At 44.4% G+C, this 19,093-nt stretch overlaps 1 protein-coding gene across 3 annotated transcripts in view; it reads left to right on the top strand.

The window, feature by feature from the left end:
• MLXIPL (MLX interacting protein like) overlaps positions 1–19,093 on the top strand; it is a 162,707-nt gene that overhangs the window by 66,080 nt on the left and 77,534 nt on the right. For all 3 annotated transcript variants that reach the window (XM_088454029.1, XM_088454025.1, XM_088454032.1), the window contains exons 5-7: positions 3,958–4,002; positions 10,684–10,858; positions 13,439–13,519. In XM_088454029.1, coding sequence (XP_088310155.1) covers positions 3,958–4,002; positions 10,684–10,858; positions 13,439–13,519 — 301 coding nt within the window. The remainder of the gene's footprint in view (positions 1–3,957; positions 4,003–10,683; positions 10,859–13,438; positions 13,520–19,093) is intronic.

The raw sequence follows: 19,093 nt of genomic DNA, 5'->3' as shown, positions 1-19,093 counted from the left end.
CCGTGTAAGCCTAACTTAGTAGGCAGAAGTCAACACTGGTAGAACTGTAACAAGAGTCAGGGATTCCCTCAGAAGCAAAACTATACAGAGAATATTAAAAACATGGCTCGGGCTATAGAAGACACTCCTATCTGCTGCCTCCCTATGTGCTGTATTGCAGTGAACAGGGGGTGAGAGCGCAAGTGTACTGATCCCCAACCTGGAATTAAGAAAAAGTGGAGAATCTGCTTTTGGACAATATGGGGACAAAATGTTTTGTTAGGAATACCCAGTACAAGGTCCAGCCAGTTGTTCCCTCCCTCAATGGGAATTCACTTGATAAAGAAAGATGTTAAAGATAAGATAGAAGAAGCATAAATGACTGTTTTTGCAGAATGCAGAACTTTGTATTCAAAGATAATCGTATATAATCACATGCATATTTATCCTGACTCTGTTGACGCATAGTATGGAATGATTCCACATAAATGATTTAACTAACATACATCATGGATAACAAAATGCACGTCATGTGGAAAAACAATGCTGTTGCTTCAAATGTAAATCTATGGTAAACCACAATGGTAAATACAGAAAGGTACCAGGTCTCCAGTCCAGATGCTGATCCGTGCACAGTCCGACACTGCATGGTGAAGTTGACGCCTGTTTCGTCTGGTGGCTTGTTCACAAAAACCCAGCTTACTGTGAAAAAATGCTCCTTCATTTATGTGGATGTATCTACAATAATCTTGGAGTGATGGCAGATTGATTAAAAGCTATACCAATAGGTGATGTGCATGGTTGTCTAGGTAACTGCTAGAAAAGTCTGTCTTAGGAGGACAGGTGGCAAAATCACTCCTTTACTATGGAGTGAATGAACAAGTAAGTCATCCAATCCACTGGCAGCATCATTGGTTGATACGGTAACTTGAAGTTGGATGTGACCGCTGTAACCACCCCTCTTAGTAGGCCAGGTGCTAACATTATGCCGTGTCGTAGCACGGATAGACAAGGGCATGGGATTTGTCCAATTTATGACCAGTGAAACATATAGAGCGACCAAAAAATATATATAACATATGCAAAATACTGCTGTACAAAAGAATAGTTAATTAGTGTCATGTCAGACCTAGGGTCCATGTTTTGATACTATCGCGACATTATCAAAATGTTGCGACATTGTATCAATGATGTAACCACAAGGATAATCTCAATTAACCTTGTGGTTATGATGTAGCGGTTCCCATCATTGACTTCAATGGAGAATTCTTCCCATTGAAGTCTATGGGGAAGACAGGCTGACCGCATTCAGCCAATCAGCGAGCTGCTCCGACGGAGATGCCCGCAGATTGGCTGGTGGCTACTTCAATGACGGGGCACTTGTTTTTTTAGTTTTTATCACTGGAATGCCTACTTGTTCAATGACGGGGCACTTGTTTTTTTAGTTTTTATCACTGGAATGCCTACTTGGACAAGAGGACACGATCTACGCATAGGAGAGGTGAGTATGGATTTTTATTTCAGGTACCCCTATGGATTACTTCGGATACTAGGTGAATATGTGTGAGTGTGAGTGTGCAAGTATGTTTTATTAAAGTTTTACTATCACGGTGTGTGTTTGTGTTTTTTACGTATTTCTGTAGTTGTGGAACTACAAGTGCCAGTGAGCCCGTAATGCCCCGCATGCTGGTATTTGTGGTTCTACAAATACCAGCATGTGGGGGAGGCTTGCTGCTACGTGTAGTTCCACAACTAAAGACAATATTTAAGCCTTTAATTTACACTATACACAATTACACTATCAACCCAGCACCCACCGCCCTGGGGTGCCGGGGACAGCCCCGGGCTATCGGTCCAGGCCTGGGGTCCCCAACTCCCCAGGGATCCCCGGTCTGGGCTGACTAGCGGTCAGGGGTAATGCTTTGGCCAGATAACCGGTGTGTGGCTTTACCCCCCCCCCTGCTAGAAAGAGTCCGGTGCTGGTTATGGAATTAACAGGGAACCCCTACTCATTTTGTCCCCTGTTCTTCCATAACCAGGACCGGCTCCGCAAAGCCCTGTGCTGGTTCTTAATATAGAGGGGACCTGTACGCATTTTGTCCCATGTATTTTTAGAACCAGGACAAGCTTTAGAAAGCCCGGGTCTGGTAAGGCTTTGGGGGGAAGCTGCACGTAATTTTTTTCTTTTTTAAATACACTGATCTGTGATGGCTTCTCTAAAACTCACACCTTTTAACGCTAGTCGCATTAAAAGGTGTAAGTTTCCTAGGGAAAAACTCGCCTAAACTCGCAAATGGAGTAGCCTCGAACTGGAAAGTTTGAAGGCTATTGAACTTTCGAGTAACAGCACAAACTCGCACCTTAAAAAATGCGAGAAGGTGCGAGTTTGTAATGTTACTGAAACAGACACCCTATTACATTTGGCCTTGTATGTCTGAGTGAGCAGGGAATCTGTCCAATCAGTGGCATAAAAATGTGGGTGTTAGAGAAACAAATAATTATAGCGCTAACAGAGAAATCTGATAGTCATGCCTGATAGCACCACCGTTAGATAATACTATAAATTGGGCAGGTTGGCTGTCATTATATTCAGCATGCACAAATTTGTAATATGGTAAATAGTCATAATCTTTAATAAATATTGATCTTTAAGCTCCCTGAGGAGGGAGGATACATTTAAAAATAGTGATATATATCAACAGTAATTTATCGGGTAGGGTACAGCTTCCAGACAGTCAGGATACCCGACGGTCAGAATGCCGGCAGCGGGATCCCAATGGCAGTAAGTATTTTCACACTAACCCTAGACCTCTTCGGCAGCCTAACCTTAACCCTCCCCTCCCGTAGCCTAACCCTAACCGCCGCCCCCCCCCCCCCCCCGCAGCCTAGCCCTAACTCTCCCCTCCTGCAATATAACCCTAATCGTCCGCCCCTGTCCCCGATGTAGCCTAACCCTCCCCTCCCACAGTCTAACCCTAGCCACCTCCCCCTCCCACATAACCCTAATTGTCTGCCCCTGCTCCCCCCCCCTGCAGCTTAACCCTAACCGTCCCCCCCTCCCTGCAGCCTAACCCTAACTCTCCCTTTCCGCAGCATAACCCTAATGGTCCCCCCCGCCCCATGCAGCCTAACCCTCCCCTCCCACAGCCTAACCCTCATACTTACCGTTAGAAGTTGTCAGCACTCTGACCTATCTGGATCCAATCGCTAATATTGTGAGCATCGGGATTCTGACTGTCGGAATACCGACTGCATACCTAACTTATTATATGGTCTCCAGTACACTTATGAAGCGTTGGAATTATTCCTGTGTATAGGAAAAAATTATATATACACACGTTGTCCCTTTATGATATTTTCATTGAAATTTATGTTTATTTATGTATTTGCTTGTTGTACCCATTTGATATACTATTTGTTTTAAGCGACATAATAAAAGTTATAGTTATATACTGTAGGAAGTGTGCCACAGACAAAGAGTTTTCTGTGACCTCGTTGTCTATATTTGTTAGGTACATTGACAATTCCATCACATCTGTAGACTGTTTGCATGGATGAAAATAAATGCGGTTCTCCGTCTGCACCTAGAGGTGGCTGCACCTATGCGACCACACCGCCACTTGTGAGCTATAGGCATGCATTTGCAGCATCCGTGTGAGCTCACCTCTAGCCTGCAGTTTTGTCTGCACGCTCACGGCACGCTTATCCTACGTTCAAGCTCTTAGCTGCTGCCAAATACACCCATTTAGCCACGGCTTGGTTGCATGTGACCATGAATTGCTCGCAGATTTTCAGAGATTCGTATGTTCGCCATTATTGCATGCGTGGTAAGGAAAAGCACGTTTGGGGCGCTTTGTGCGCAGCTCTGAAACAGGCCTATTATGTTAATAAAACTGAACGTAGGTCACACAATTGTAGTTAATACGAATATAATGATTAGAGACTAAATATAAATGCTTTGTATGTCTGTTTCTTCAGCTGCGGAAACTTCACCAGGATGGCAAGCCATTGCAAGAACAAAAGGTTAGTATGGTCACATTTACTAGCTAGTACATAACCCAGGCAATTCTCAGGTCTCCATTCCCCCACAATACCTCAGTATGTGATTATACCGCAGGAATGTGTGAAATAGCAGGGCAGGTGCTCTACTGACCACACATATTCAGTGCCCATTGCTGGGGAGGGTTCTTGGGGAACCTTCTACTGGTACATTTTGTGAAGTATAGGCTACAGCGGTTAACGCCGTCTTCATATGATGTTACCTGTGGAAGCCAAACTCTGGAATGCTTTTCCGGAGCTTGGTAAATTTGACAGCATAGCAACCCCCATAGAAACCTAGGGGGGCTAAGGCTGCTGTCAGATATGGAGGGATCTCCGATATGGTACATTCAGGGCATACTTAATATTTGCAGGTGTGCCCCGAAAATTATAAATTGGCCCCAATAGTGAAATCTTCTGTTTATTGGCAGTAATAATTGTCAACTAAACAGTTGTTGCAAGGAGAACGTTGTACAAACCAGTTATAGTATAAAGATGTGTCCTCATACATCTAGCCTCAATACACCACGCAGCGCAACTTGCCTGACGTGAGTGAGCCGCCAGGTCCCGTGTTCCTCTGCTAGATCAAGGCGTATCTTTTTCTGCAGAGAATGCGTCTAAGTCGCAATGTGATGCCACTAAGATACACCAGCGCTCTGTGCTGATTAATTTGCTATGCGACACTTGTATATCTGTGTGCACCTGAGTCTGTATATGAAGCACAATGGAACTTGGAATGAAGAAAGATGTGGCCGCTACATTGTAGCACTTCATATACAGATTCAGAGACTCCGTTGCACACAGATCTACAAGTGTCGCATATCAAATTATTCAGCACAGTCTGCTGGTGCATCCAATTCGCGTCACATTGCAACATAGACACACACTTGGCAAAAAGACATCCGGCGCTAGCAGAATCTCACAGGACCTGGACGCCTAGATGGGCTCCGTAGCGCGACTGCTGCAAAGATGTGTAAGGGAACATCTGTACTTGGAACACCTGCTGGACACATTTATAGTGATTGAGACTGGACAGGAAGGAAGAGGAAGGTAATAACAGGATTAGCTGTATGTGTAAGATGTGCAGGTTGGGTGCAAGGTGTTACTCTGCTTTTACATTGCCTTCTCCCTTGTCATCAGGCCCTAGCAATGTGATTGGCTGGTGCAATTGAGACCTGTTCTCATTGTTCTGAACAGGGCCTGATTCACTAGCGATCGCAGCTGCGACTACGCACGGAGGTCTGCTGCGAACATATGCTACTGAATGCAATCGCAAAGCCGTCGCATAGCCAGCATAGAGACGCCCACTACCACTGTCGCACATCCGTAATACCTTGCAGTCCTGCATATAATTGCGTATCATCGTTCCCTCACACACAATTACAACAGCCCTGACCTTACTGAGAAATTGCTAACCTCGTTGTACGCAGTGAGTACTCAAGCTGCGTATGCCATTGCAGTGGCTAATTTATGCACGCCCATGCAACAGCTTTCAAACGGACAGACGCCTGCGTTTCTCCAACCACTCCAACGTCACCACCCCCAAACGCTGACCACCCGTCACTAAATCTGTGATGGCTCTCTATCTGCGTTAGTAATCGCAGTGCGATTGCAATGCTAACTCACACACACACACTGTGGTGCATGCGCAGTACTCACCATTGACCGATCTGTGTGCGCTATTGCAGTTGTGATCCGTGATGAATCAGGCCCAGTTGTGATCCGTGATGAATCAGGCCCTTGGTGCACAGAGAGGCCACGTTGCTTAAGGTGCGTACACACAGGACAATTTTCTCCCCGAACGAAAATCGTCCTGTATGTCCCCAGCAGGGGTGTGCACAGTGTTGTTAACAACACTGAGCACAACACTGAACGATGTCAATAATGATTTCATTCAGTGCCAGGCACCCTCCCTCATCTCCGAACATGTTCAACCTGACAATATCGTCAGGTTGGACAGGAAGTTCGGACGAAGAATGAAAACTACAAGCTACAAACGGGAGCGCGCATTTGTAGTTTTCGTTCATCGTTATACTGTACCTCAGAAACTGAACGATTTTTTGAATGATTTGTCATTAACAACAAATCGTTCAAAAAATCGTCCCGTGTGTACGCACCTTTTAGGCTCCCAATCCTGCCTTACTGTGATAGCCGGATTAAATGTGTAACCTTAGACTTTACACTTTCTATCTTTAATTATTTTTAACACAACTCAATTTTTTATGCATTGGTAATATTAATTATTATACTAGCTGGGATACCCGGCATTGCCCGGGTTGAAGAATGGACCTTGAAGTACACCTGCAGCCTTCATTATTTACATTGTCCTCGCCTATAACCCCATTCCATTGATCGCAGAGTGACTTACAGGACAGATATCAGTATAGCTTCCCAAATCTCTGCGGTTTCAGAAATCATTGGCAAGCAGAAATATCTGTAGACCAACATTGGAGAGCATGGCATATGAGAATGTGCTTGGAGAAAACTAGTAACTGTCGGTGCAGGTGCAGTGTGACAGTTGATCCTCCAACTCACTGCTTGCTTGCTCTGCCTGCCCCCCACTGGTACATATTAGCCTGCGCCTTCAGATTAGTTTTAGGCACTAGAATAAATCCTGTGTGAACTTGCTTAAACAATCATTTCAAATCAGATGGGGCGATTCAATTGTTTTTAAGGTGGCTATTTGATTTGGGTGCCCGATGGAGCAATTCAGTTGGTGTTGTGTTCAGCCATAGCCACTGGTACCATCATTTGTGCTCACAGGAGGGTGCATGCAAAAATGTGCAATAAACACATGGTTAGGGCGCCCAAACAGCAGTTTAGCGGCCTAACCAGGACTTTAGACAGTTTATGTGGCTAAACCCAGTCTAATTGGGAGTGAAGACCAAGATAATTAATGGACGCCCAGAACAATTGAATCGCAACACTGTCCGCAATTATTTATCTCCACCCACATAACAATTGAATCGCTCATGGAGACTTGGTGGGCACCATGTAGACCTCCATGGCCCTGATGAACTTCAAACATAGCCTAAAATCTAAAATTTGTCAAACTACACCGCCATGCCAAATTTGGTGGAGCTAAGTACCAAACTCTGGATGTGCATAAAGGACAAACAGACACACATACACTTTCTCACTTCTTATATAGATAATAGTAATTATTATGTTTTTTAAGGCAGATTCTTGTGATAATTATTAGTATTATTATTATTATTTTATTATCCTTTATTTATTTGGCACTCCAAGTGGTCCGCAGTGTCTTACAGTGTAAACAGTAAGTAAGTGTAAACAGAAACCGTAAGAACAAAACAAGAAATAGTGGCTTACAATACAAAACATTGCAGAACATGGTTAATAAACAATTCTGCAGTAGGAGTCATTGGGCCTGATTCAGACCCACTCGCGAGCGGCTGTCCGCTCGCAAGTGGGTCGATGTTATGCACTGAGCATGCGCACGAGGGAGCTCCGTCGTGCGCATGCGCCAGACGCGACGAGCGAAGGAAAGTCCTTCGCTCGTTGTGTCCGATCAAAGGGGGCGTGCTGTCAATGTTGATTGACAGCACGCCCCCTTTGGTGGGCGTGCCGGGGGCGTGCCTCCCTGACGGGGGCGTTCCCACGGAAACGCCTCCCGTCAGAAGCCGGCCCACTGACATCACTAGTGATGTCAGTGGGAGTGATTTTGGCTCTGATAGAGCCAAAATCACTCCGGAGCTTGCGGTTGAAAACCTCAACCGCAGGCTCCGGCTCGCAATTTTGATGGTCGCGATGGTCTCGACCATCGCGGCCATCACAAAGCACGCTCGTATAGCCTGTGGGTGGTGACCCACAGCTATACGAGCGTCCAGGAGGACGCTCCATGAAAATGGAGCCCGGCCCTCATTCAGAGCGTGCGCTCTGCTCAGAGCGTACGGCTCTGAATGAGGGCCATAGTACCCAAATTAGAATGTAAGCTCTTACGAGCAGGGCCCTCTACCCTCTTGTGCTTCTCCTTGCTTTACTTTCATCTACTTCTTACCCCCCACCAGGGCACCTAACACCTGGTTGCTTACGCTCAGTAACATATCTAGGTGTTATAGTCACTTATGTAGCAATGTATATTATCCATGTCCTTGTCCGATATTGTATTGTACTGTAAGTCGCTTGTCAAATTATTTGTTTTTGTACTTTGTAAGGCGCTGCGGAACACTTTTAATAATAAGCAGCAGGGCGGCCAAACCCAAGTTTTGGTGCTGTTGTTGACAGTGGGAAGGTTAGCGGTATAAGTCAGGGAAGGAAAAGCATACATATGAGGGAAGTGAACCCTGCTCATACCCTGCTCATGCTTACAATCTAAAGAGGAGTGGCAGACAGACAGAGGTGACACAGATGGGAGAGACAGTAAGCAAGGAGCATGGGGCAGTGGGTTAGGATGAGAGCTGGAAAGCTTTAATAAAGAAGTGGGTCTTAAGAGCCCATTTCAAATTAAGAGAGGAGGAGAGTCTGATAGGGAGAGAGTTCCAGTGGTAGGCAGCAGCACTGGCAAAGTCTTGGAGGTGGAAGTGGGACGAAGTAGTCAGGGCGGGCGTGAGTGTGAAGGGAGATGAGGTCCGAGATGTATTGTAAATAGGAGAGGATCAGTTTAGGGCTTTATAAGTGAATGTGAGAAATTTGTATTGGGTTCTGAAGGGAAAGGGGTGTCAGTAAAGGGCATGTAGAATAGGGTAGGAAGATGAGTCGGGCAGCAGCATTGAGGTCAGATTGAAGTGGGTAGAGGTGGGAGACAGGGAGGCCAGATAAGGTAGGCTACAGTAGTCCAGTCTAGAGATGAGCAGTGAGTGTATTAGGGTCTTAGTTGACTCCAGTATGAGAGAGAGTCTGATCCTGGAGATATTTTGCTCAGATGGAAAGGGCAGAACTGCAAAAGGTACTGATTGGTTTGAAGGAGAGGGATGAATCAAGGATAACTACACGACAGTGCACTTGCAGGTTTGAGGAACTAGTGGTGCTGTCAATGGGTAATGAAATTGAGGTTATTTGGGAGGGAGGGAAGATTATCTGCTCAGTCTTAATAAAGTTAAGTTTAGGAAAGTGCTTGGACATCCAGGAGGAAATAGCAGAGAGACAACTGGAAATACGAGTGAGGAGAGAGTGGGAAAGGTCAGGAGAGGAGAAGATCTGAGTATCATCAGCATAGAGATTGATATTGGAGCCAAAAGAGCTGATGAGCTCACCTAAAGCAGCTGTATAGAGGGAGAATAGTAGGGGACCCAGAACAGTGCCTAGTGGAACACCTACAGGTAGTGGAAATGGGGGAGACAGAGATAAAACGGTCAGACAGGTAGGAGGACAATCAGGAGAGGGCAGTATCATGCAGAGTGAAGGATTTGCAGGAGGAGAGGGTTGTACACTGTGTCAAAAGCAGCAGAGATGTCAAGGAGAATGAGCAGGGGGTAGTGGCCCTTAAATGTAGCAGCAAGAAGGTCACTGCCCACTTTAGTGTGAGCATTTCTGTGGAGTGGAGAGAACGAAAGCCAAAATGAAATGGATCAAGCAGGGAGTGAGAAGAAAGAAAGGTGGTGAGGTGGTTGTAGACAATCCGCTCAAGGAGTTTGGGGGCAAAGGGGAGGTCAGAGGTGGTGCAGTAGTTAGAAAGAGTGTCAGGATACAGTGGGGAGGTGAAGGGGATGAGGACTGGATTAAGGCCATGACTTCATCTCTTGATGCTGAGGAGAGGGAAGTCCGAGTGGGTAAAATGAATGGAGAAGATGGGGAGAGGTAGGCTGGGAAAGAAGAGGATGGGATGATGAGGGTCTGGTAGGATGTGATGTTCTGACGGATGGATTACATTTTAGATGTGAAGTAGGTTGCAAAATCAAGGGCAGAGATTGAGTACAGGAGGCGAGGAGGGGAGGGGGCAGAGGAGAGAGTTGCAAGTGGCGAAGAGACAACGGTGGTTGGAGGATTGGAAGGGTCTTGAAATACGATTGGGCAGCACTGTAGGTCAAGAGCATAAATTTGAAATGGAAGAAATCTTCATTGGAGCACGATTTCCTCCAATGTCACTTTTGCAGGTATCTGGTTGATTTGGAATGCCAGGTGTGGGTCTGCGAAGGTGAGTAGCGACGGTTGGAGCAACAGAGTCAGGAATAGAAGTAAGGGAGACGTTGTATAGGGAAACAGCTTGGTTGGGACAGGAATGAGAGACAATGTGGGAGAGAAGTGAGTCATACTGGGAGAAGGACATAGTGCCAACAGCCTTAAGGTTACACTTGGTGATGGTATCCTTGGGGAGTGGAGGGGGAGAGGGAATGGGGAATTGGTAAAAGTCAGATATATCACAACGGTTGGTGAAGACCAGATCAAGTGAGTGTTCACTCACATGGAAGAGTGAGGATATCTATTGAGAGAGACCAAATGATGATTGTAGGGTAAGCATTTTAGATGCATAGGTGTTAGTGGGGGACATTGATAAGGATATTGAAGTCACCTAAAATGAGGGAGGGATGGTCTGAAGAAAGGAAGGAAAAAGAGGTATTATTTAGTCACTAAGAGAGCCATATTTAATAAATGAATGAAAGAAAATATACAAAACCTAATCTACCATTTTATGGGAAATAATTTGACGAGATCAGTAGTGGTCTGTATGAAAGTAGCCGTTACTTTATATATCCTTCCTGTGCACAGGGTGCCACCTCCTGGAGAAACAGTGAACTGTTTGCTGGACGTTCCTTGATGGAAGAAGTATGTGGGAAAGAGGACGATATGCTGTATGATCTGGATTATTTCTTAACTGATATCTCGGACACCCTGTTCACCACAACTCATGGCCTACCTCCCTCTCATCAATATCCAGATTTTGGTATGTATAAGTTTTGTCTTTGTGTTTTGTTCCCATTAACTCGCACTGTATTAATTTACAGGGACCTTCATTTCTGTATGAGGTGAATATTTATACCCAGGCATCATACAGTACACTATCCATATTCTATGGATATATGCAAATCCTATCCTATGTATGTATATTATATACTTAGGGCAAAATTTACTAAGCGGCGGTTTCTATTCTATTCTAAACCCCGGCGGTTTGGTGGCGGTTTCTATTCTATTCTAAACCCCGGGGGTTTGGTGGCGGTTTTGCAGTGGTTTCTAAATGACAACCCTGTTCTATTCTATTCTAAAATGTGTTTTGATGGCAGTGTTGCAGCGGTTTTGGCCTTAGTAAATCTGCAGATAGCAAAACCGCCGCCAAACCACAGTCAAAACACAGTTTAGAATAGAATAGAACAGGGCTGTCATTTAGAAACTGCTGCAAAACCGCCACCAAACCCCTGGGGTTTAGAATAGAATAGAAACCGCCACCAAACCACCGGGGTTTAGAATAGAATAGAAACCGCCGCTTAGTAAATTTTGCCCTTAGTCTTCATTCTAGCACCCTGCACCTGCACAACCCGTGCAGTTCCTCTATCCTGCCAGGGGTGTCGCTTTCTGCTCTGGTGCATTTAGTACACTCAGCTAATGCAACAAACTGCAGAGATTAAGCTGTTTGTGTGCTATAAGCACCAGAGCAGAGGGCCTGATTCAGAGCCGGACGCTCTGACCAGAGCGCTCGCTCTGAATCAGTGCCCTCCTCCCTAAAAATGGAGCGGCCTCTTGGACGCTCCCATAGCTGTGGGTTACCACCCACAGCTTATGCGAGCGTCCATGATGATGGTCTTTGACCATCGCGACCATCGGGCTTGCACGTTAAACAGCCCTTCTAGTTGCACCATGCCGTGGCGTCTCAGTAGCACCAAGCATCGTTTTGTGCTACTTTTTCCCTTCAAATGAGTCTTATTGCAACATGAGGAGAATAGGACGCACAAGCAGCTTCTGCTGATTAAAATGATATGCGGCATAACTATATTCTGTGTGTGACTGCGGCTGTATCTGCATGCAAAATGCTATATTACAGTGTCAGCGGCTGCGACACTGTTTGTGCGTCCTATTCACATCACATTGCGAGTAAGATGCATTTGAAGGGAAAAGTGACATGAAAAGACGCTCGGTGCTCCAGTCACATGGCATTCACTCGTGTAGCGCATGGAGAATAGATGTATGTGGGGCGTGGGCACATCTGTAACAGAGTCCACCAATAGCACATAGTGGTGATGTGATGCTCCTGTCAATCAAGTTTGTGGTGCCAAACACCTGTATATGAATTAAGGTGAAAACAGCCTTCATATTATGTTTGCTGTTCTGTAAATGTATAGATTAGTGGTTCCCAAACTGAGCGGCGCGGCACACTGGGGTGCCTCGGGACACTTGCAGGGGTGCACCAGGTTGGTGGTCCAGCACCGAATCAAATTCTTTATGGTCAATGTAATGTAAATATATGTACAAACAGAAGCACAAACCTGTCCACCACTATATAACCAAACCTAAGGATGACAAGTCAGCACAATTTACTTCACTTGTACTACTTCACTGCATTTTTTCTGAATTTCTCAATAACAAACTTTTGACTTAGGAGGGCTATGAAAACATTGCTGATACTGTAGGGCGCTGTGATTCAAAAAAGTTTGGGAACCACTGTGATAGATCGAAAACAATCTATTGTTATAAATCACCAGCCCAAGTTCATTAGTGTATGTCAGACCCCTGCATTACTGAGACTCAGGAGACAGAATCTCCACCACCACACTTGGCTTCAAGATTCTTTCTGGCTATATTTACATGTAGACAATAATATAAAGCACAGCATTCATACACTTGCAACATATGATTACATCTCAATACAGCAGTCTTTGTTAGCATTCTATCTGTACATGTGGTAATGTTAGGGGGGTAAGGATACACCGTAACACTATCTGCATGTTTATACATTCAAGGTTCTTTGGATCATAGCTCAGTAGAAATCATTCTTTGTAATATTACACATTTAAAGCTATGAATATTTAAAGGCACACACCATCTTGTGACAAGATGGAGTCTTAATGTGGATAGCTTAATAACAGATTTATCAACTGGTATAGATCATTCGTAATACCTATAATGGGTTTGTGCTGTTGTATGTATTGCATTGAGGCTCAATGTAATACATCCAATGCATACAGTAAAAACAGTGTCTTACCTATCCTTTACCATTCAAGTAAGGGTTAGTTTCTGACTGAATGTAAGCAGTGCACCCTTAGTTCACTTTCACTACAGTGTCCTTTGTGGGCTGATCCAATATCCGCTTGTCACATCCTATATCTATTATGTTACTATTTTCCACTGAATTGATAAACAGCATTGTGCACTATGTGTGGTAATTGTTTATTTCACATTCGTACACTTTATAAGATGTGTATAGTAAGCTATTGGTCTTCATACCATTTTAGCCTTGTACAGGTTTTTGCCCTTGTCCCTATAATTCGGCATCATTGTCCTTTATTTCATGTAGCTCTGAATTCTATTACAGATTATGTTGGAAACGCAGATATGATCCAGCCAGAGTTGGCAACGTTACAACCTAGCCTAGATGACTTCATGGATATTTCAGGTAGAGCACGGCTCCTTTTGTCTTTGATTCGACTTCCAGGTTAAAGGGAAGTTAGTGATCTGTAAAGGTCATGTCACCATGGCTGAGCTTGTGGAAGGCTCTTGGTATTCTGCAAGGCATTAAAACTTTAAACGTACAGAACCTCCTGAATGTGTGAGCATTGACATTCAGTAACATTGATGAGGAGAGTTACTTGGCAAAATCAAGATGAGCAAATCCTTAGCATACTTACAGTATGTGTGTGTCTAATGTAATATTATTACTTGATTATATATTAGTCTTCTATTTTGCAACCATCTTTATATGTACATTGCATTTATAATGGAAACAGGAAAAATTAACAAGTTGTGTGAACCCATGAAACTATTGGATGGTATACTACACAAGTCTTTAATGGAGTTTTGCTTCAATAAATAGCAATGTCATGATGTGTTTTCTCTCCATACTGTATTTGTCTGGGCTGGCATTCCACGTGTTTCAATGACAATATCATTATTGCAGTTAGCCATTAATATCTTTGCTGAAGTAAGTAATGTACAGGATGGAGTGGTATTTAGACAGTCAATTCAGCTTCATTTAGGTGTCATCCGGGTCACCAGATATTTATTCAGTTAAGTGTCTATGGAATGACATGGAACTCCCTCCCTAGCTGAGATCAAATTCATTTTGAACAATTGGTGGCTAGTGTCTAAAGCAGACCTCCAGTCAGGTGGCTAGTGTGAAGCTGACCTCCATTTTGTGGCTTGTATAAATAGCATGCCTCATTCTGGTTGATACTGTATAAAGCCAGACCTCCAGTCAGGTGGCTAATATTATAAAGCAGATCTCCAGTCAGGTGGCTAGTAGTTTAAAGCTGGGTACACGCTTAGTAATATTTTGGATGATTTCCGACGGATCGGAACGACAAATCTTTCAAATCGTGCAGTGTGTACCCACTATGTCGGGCGTTGTGCGCTCCTGTGGAGTTGTCAGCCACTTCGTCAGTTCGGTCCTACATGCAGCTCAATCTGGCAATGCGGCTGACGACCCCATGCAGTGGAATGCGTCAGTGTCCGACATGTTGGGCACCGGATTGTCTAATGTGTACCAGCTATCCGATATGTCGGCCCGTCAGGGGAGGGGTCGCCCTCGGATCGCTGGGTACACACATCGTTTTGTGTGTGCCCAGCTTAAATAAGACCTCCAGTCAGGAGACTAGTGTATAAAGCAGACCTCCAATCTGGTGACTAGTGTATAAAGCAGACCTCCAATTTGGTGACTAGTGTATAAAGCAGACCTCCAATCTGATGACTAGTGTATAAAGCAGACCTCCAATCTGGTGACTGGTTTATAAAGCAGACCTCCAGTCTGGTGACTGGTGTATAAAGCAGACGTTCAGTCTTGTGGCTAGTGTATAAAGCAGACCTTCAATCTGGTGACTGGTGTATAAAGCAGACGTTCAGTCTTGTGGCTAGTGTATAAAGCAGACCTTCAATCTGGTGACTGGTGTATAAAGCAGACGTTCAGTCTTGTGGCTGGTGTATAAAGCAGACCTCCAATCTGGTGACTGGTGTATAAAGCAGACGTCCAATCTGGTGACTGGTGTATAAAGCAGACGTTCAGTCTTGTGACTGGTGTATAAAGCAGACCTCCAATCTGGTGACTGGTGTATAAAGCAGACCTCCAATCTGGTGACTGGTGTATAAAGCAGACGTTCTGTCTTGTGGCCGGTGTATAAAGCAGAACTCCAATCTGGTGACTGGTGTATAAAGCAGACCTCCAATCTGGTGACTGGTGTATAAAGCAGACCTCCAGCCTGGTGACTGGTGTATAAAGCAGACCTCCAATCTGGTGACTGGTGTATAAAGCAGACCTCCAATCTGGTGACTGGTGTATAAAGCAGACCTCCAATCTGGTGACTGGTGTATAAAGCAGACCTCCAATCTGGTGACTGGTGTATAAAGCAGACCTCCAATCTGGTGACTGGTGTATAAAGCAGACCTCCAATCTGGTGACTGGTTTATAAAGCAGACCTCCAATCTGGTGACTGGTGTATAAAGCAGACGTTCAGTCTTGTGGCTGGTGTATAATGCAATGTCAACAATCTAGTCCTCCTCATGTGTAACGGAGGCGAGTGTTTGTTTTTTAATTTTTTTAACAAATGAAAATCAGATAGAATTCTGTTAAAATCTTCATATTAATGCTTAAAAAAGACTGTTTATAGAGATCCTCTATTTTCACTTACCATTTTACTACTTTTCTGAAAGCACTGTCACAATAATAGCCAGACTACAAACAATGCACAGATCTCTTTATTTTTGTCATCTATTCAAAATGCTAATTTTGGAGAATCTACATAAGGCTCAGAGAAAGAGGATATGATGAGCACGTGGAAGTATTTGTGGAGAGGAAGAAATTACTGGCACCTCCCTGCAAGACACTCCCCACCAGCCCACCTTCCTGTGTTGGATATTTTCCATTTCAAGCCAGACTGATGCAATTATGTTAAATATTACATTGCCTCTAAATTCTAATTTAGGGTATTAAAACCTCTCTGCATTCACGATATAGATGTACTAGCAGTGATTGAGGGACATTATGGAGCTGGACACCTGCAAAACAATTTATTTGATAAATGAAGTTATTTGTTTACTTTTAATTTATTTTTGCTGTTAAAAGACACCTGTGTATACACAGTAGCGGCAGCAATATTAATAGTTGAACTAATTTGCAAGAGAATACAGCTTATTAATCACCAATGCTTCTTGGGCAGAGGCGTAACAAGGGTTGATGGCACCCAGGGCAAATAAAAAATGCCCTCCCCTAATTCTGGCTGAATTATGTTGGTACTCAAATAAACACAAACTAGACACAGAAATTAGGGAACCACGAGAGTAAGACAAGATATTAGTAATACAGCGATGCTGGGGCTTGGGGGCAACATAAGCCCCTGTAAGCATCCTCTTCCTCCAGGTATCCAACTTTGTAACAAACAGTTGACCGCAAGCTGGAGGCAACTGGGCCGAATAGAATGCAGTCAGTCTGGTGATGGGAGGCAGAGTCCAGTTCTGAGGTAGATGGCAATATCCGGGAGCTGAGGAAATTGGCAGACAGATCCAGTGAGGTAAGTAGGCCAAGGTTGCAGCCTAGAATGGAGGTAGCACACGAGGAGGTGTGGAGTGTGGTGAGCGAGGCTGGAGTATGGGTAGCGAAGCAGGCACCAGGACCCTTGAGGCTGGGCAGGATCCACAAGGCAGGCCAGCATGAAGAGAGGCATACTTCCCTGCAGTTGGCACAAAATTCTGAGTGTGTTTGACATTCCTACTGCAATGAGGACAGTTGGGAGACTGTCTCTCTCCTACCCGTCCTTGTTACCTTCACTACCTGCTGCTATCTTATACTCCATTACTGCTTAGCCAGATCCTGAAATTTTTGGACCTTTTTGAAAATTGGATAGACACTGTTCATCTCCTGGAAATTCGAACAACTAATAAACACTCTAGGGGGTATATTCAATTGGGTGCAGGATTTTGCACCTCGCGCCCAATTTTGAATTACCGCGTGTATGCACGCTCTCAAACCAGATACAACAACTCGCCAAGGACTCTCAACTTTACATTAGTAACTTTTATGGACTGCTCTGCATGCCATCGTGGAGCACTATAAGAATGAGCTATGTGGTGCGTGGGCGTACACAATACAGAGTAATTCCCATTTCTTTCTTTTTTTTTAAACATTTTCTCTTGAAATACCTCTTAGACTAATTTATGGCTTCAATTAATTTTAAAAGTGGGGACATATGTGACACTTTTGTGAGGTTGAAAGTTTTTGTTACGTCAGTGGAAGGGCGCCTACAAGGCAGGTCACATCAGAAGTATAAGGACAAAATCAATTCTCCATTATCTCAAAGGTGGCAGTGAATTAAGTCGTTTTGTGTGGAGGAAGAGGGTGCCTGCCCTTATGTCAGGTGAGGAAAGGTGATGTAGGGCCTGATTCAGAGCCGTTCGCTATTTGCGGTCGTTCGTTCAAAAACAAGGGGTGGCTATTCAAATGATCCGTTCGCAAATTGCAGTCTGTTCACACCTCTAAGTCTGAACGAGCGAGCAAAACATACGCTCGTTTATTTGTTAAAAACGCCCCCTGGCCGCTCGCACCATACTTCATGTCCGCTATTTATTAGATTAATCGAGTACATCGACCAGCGTATGAACTGCTCGCTATTCTTGTGGTTGGTTTTTGCTACCACAATCTTGCGAGCAGTTCTGGCTATAAAATAACCCAGTGACGTGGTCAATGACGCTGCTGTATTAATTATGCACACCCATAAAACGCCCGTTTTGACCTTTAAGCACGCCTGCGTTCGGATCTCCACTCCACATTTTCAAGCACCTTCCCCTGTTACCACCCACATACGCCTCATTCTGTCACTCAAAATAGCAGGCATTCGCTATATTGCGAGCACATGAATTTCGGCCGCACTGACTGGTTCGCGCATGCGTATAACGATCCGTACGCATGCGCAGATGTGCGAACATCGCTCGGAACGAGCGTACTGCCGCTAGCGAGTGGCTCTGAATGAGGGCCGTAGTCAGGATCCCATTGTGACCATCCGGACGGCCTCAATATCGGCAGCAGAATCCCGATGGTCAAAATACTGGCGAATCCCGACGGTGAGTGTTAGGGTTAGGTTTAGGGTTATATGTATGTATGATGTTTTATGTGTAATATAAAATTTTAAATATTAAGAAATCTGAATGATGGTGTTCTGATTGATTGTTCTTCCACATTGGGACCTCTTTTTAATTAGCGCATCACCTATATATTTATTTATAGGTTTAGGGTTAGCCACTTCGGGGAGGGTTAGGCTGCAGTAGGGGACAGTTAAGGTTAAGCTATTGAAGGGGATGGTTAGGATAATAGGTTTAGACTTTGAAAGGGTACGGTTAAGGTTAGGCTGCAGGAGGGGTTGGTTAGGGTTAGAATACTCACAAAATTTTGTCTGGATTTTGACCTTCGGGATTCCGCTGCCAGTATTTATTACACATATGGATGGCCATCTATTGCCACCTAGGGGCAAAGCAGTAGTTTGGTGCCCCCCTTCCTCCTCCCCAAAAAACTCCCAAAGAGGGTGTTCTTTTGTACGCTGAAGGCGCCCGTGGTCCCGAAATGGGGGGTGTGATCTTACACAGCAATGCCACACAGTAATGACTCCTACACATTATGCACCATAGTAATGCCCCTTATAACATTATGTCACACAGTAATGCATCTTATAACATTATGCCACACAGTAATGCCCCTTACACATTATGCCACACAGTAATACCCCTTATAACATTACGCCACATAGTAATTCCCCTTACACATTATTCCACACAACACAGTAATGCCCCTTATAACACTTTATGCCACACAATAATGCCCTTGTAACATTATGCCACACAGTAATGCCCCTTGCACATTATGCCACACAGTAATGCCCCTTACACATTGTTCCACACAGTTATGCCACTCAGTAATGCCCCTTACACATTATGCCACACAGTAATGGTCATTGTAACATATTATGCCACACAATAATGCCCCTTAGAAATT

Source organism: Taudactylus pleione, unplaced genomic scaffold (assembly GCF_031769625.1).
Source record: "Taudactylus pleione unplaced genomic scaffold, aTauple2 ptg000040l, whole genome shotgun sequence".
NCBI classification, from domain to species: domain Eukaryota; kingdom Metazoa; phylum Chordata; class Amphibia; order Anura; family Myobatrachidae; genus Taudactylus; species Taudactylus pleione.
This window is presented reverse-complemented; position numbering and strand designations above follow the sequence as displayed.